We start from the raw sequence: 1415 nt of genomic DNA on the forward strand, positions 1-1415 counted from the left end.
TTGAACCTTTCTTTTGGATCTTTCAGATGTTGATGTTTAACTTCTTGAGAGTGCCCTTGGAGAACACTCTTTACCAGAATTTATCTTTTTTGGCATCAGAGATTCTGGGACTCTTTTCATATAGGTTTTAGGAAGTTTTGCAAGTAAGTTTCTGAAAGATTGCAAATGAGAATCAGGCGTGATGGTCTTCAAGGCCTGGTCTAACTCCCCTTTGGTTACTCCTCTTTAGCATGCTTGGCTTTAACCAAAATCAGGTCTTTTTTTTTTGTCTTTTGGAACTAAAGATCAATTTTCAGCTTATGTGTGTTCTAGCAAAAGCTCTTCTTGTCACAAGCCTTCCCCTGACTTCGATGGATATTTATTTTTTACATGGGATTTTTGCCAGAATCATCCCACTTTGTTCCTTTATTTTCAACATTGATTGGATTTTTGATCTTTGTGGCAATGCTACTGATTCAGTCCTTAATGGCAGATTTTTGAGTGAGGAGTCAATTTGTTTTGACTTTTTCTTCGTCCATTTTTTTTTGATCTTTTTTTCCATCACATCTCCTTTTTACTTCTTTTTGCTTTATGTTTTGATGCTGAACCTTCCCTCTTTGGTGGTCTTTTTGTGAGTTGTTCTGACTGTGTTTTTTCTGGACTTTGCCCTGCTCTCTTCTGTTTTCTTTTCTCTTGCCAGTTTAATATTTTTTTCTCTCCTCTTTCTCGATTTTTTCTGTTTGTGAGGGCTTTTTACTTCCTTGCTCATTTTTTCTTTCTTTCTCTCTTTCTTTTTGTTTGCTTTTTTTTTTATCTTTATTATCTCTTTTCTCATCTTTCCCTCTCTTTTCCTATGTTTCATCATAAATGAGAAGTCTTCTTTATAAATCTGTCTTTCTTTTTTTTATCTTTTTGTCTTGTCCTTGTTTTCTCTCTTTATCTCGTTTTTCCTGCTCTCCTTTTCTTCTATGTTTCATAAATTTCCACTTATCTCTGCCATTAGTTGAATATGGGGTTCATACACTTCTTCCCCTTCCTCCTTTCTCTCTGCAAATTTTCTCATTTCCCCTTGCTCTCACCAGCAGCGTCCCACCAGCCTCAGTGGTGGCCTCTTGGAGCGGTCGGTCTTCCTTGATTTGGTGCGGTTTTTTTTGTCATCTCGGGTGGGCCTCTACTGTCTTTTCTTTTGATTGTTTCATAGTCCTGTTTTTTTTTTTCTCCCTTGAGCAAAGAAATGTGTGGTTGCTGAAGGACAGATTTCATCTGAAGGTTTTAAAAGAAAACATTTTAATGAGGAAAATAAAAAATGTACTGAATATTGCTTTATTGCCATGACACCAAAAAACCTATTTACCATTTTTTATAAAAATGGCAATGGTATAAGAGGGGAGGGGAAATTACGAGGTCTGAATGAAACACTTGAATGAATCATGAGC

The 1415-nt window shown here is 36.2% G+C and overlaps 1 protein-coding gene across 1 annotated transcript in view; it reads right to left on the reverse strand.

The window, feature by feature from the left end:
- Positions 1-1415, reverse strand: part of LOC119587431 — a gene marked incomplete at its 3' end in the record, with an annotated part of 28805 nt that overhangs the window by 21337 nt on the left and 6053 nt on the right. Inside the window, 3 exon segments of the mRNA XM_037936162.1 lie at positions 75-216; positions 218-292; positions 294-345. Coding sequence (XP_037792090.1) covers positions 75-216; positions 218-292; positions 294-345 — 269 coding nt within the window.

Source organism: Penaeus monodon, chromosome 22 (genome assembly GCF_015228065.2).
Source record: "Penaeus monodon isolate SGIC_2016 chromosome 22, NSTDA_Pmon_1, whole genome shotgun sequence".
Lineage (NCBI taxonomy): Eukaryota > Metazoa > Arthropoda > Malacostraca > Decapoda > Penaeidae > Penaeus > Penaeus monodon.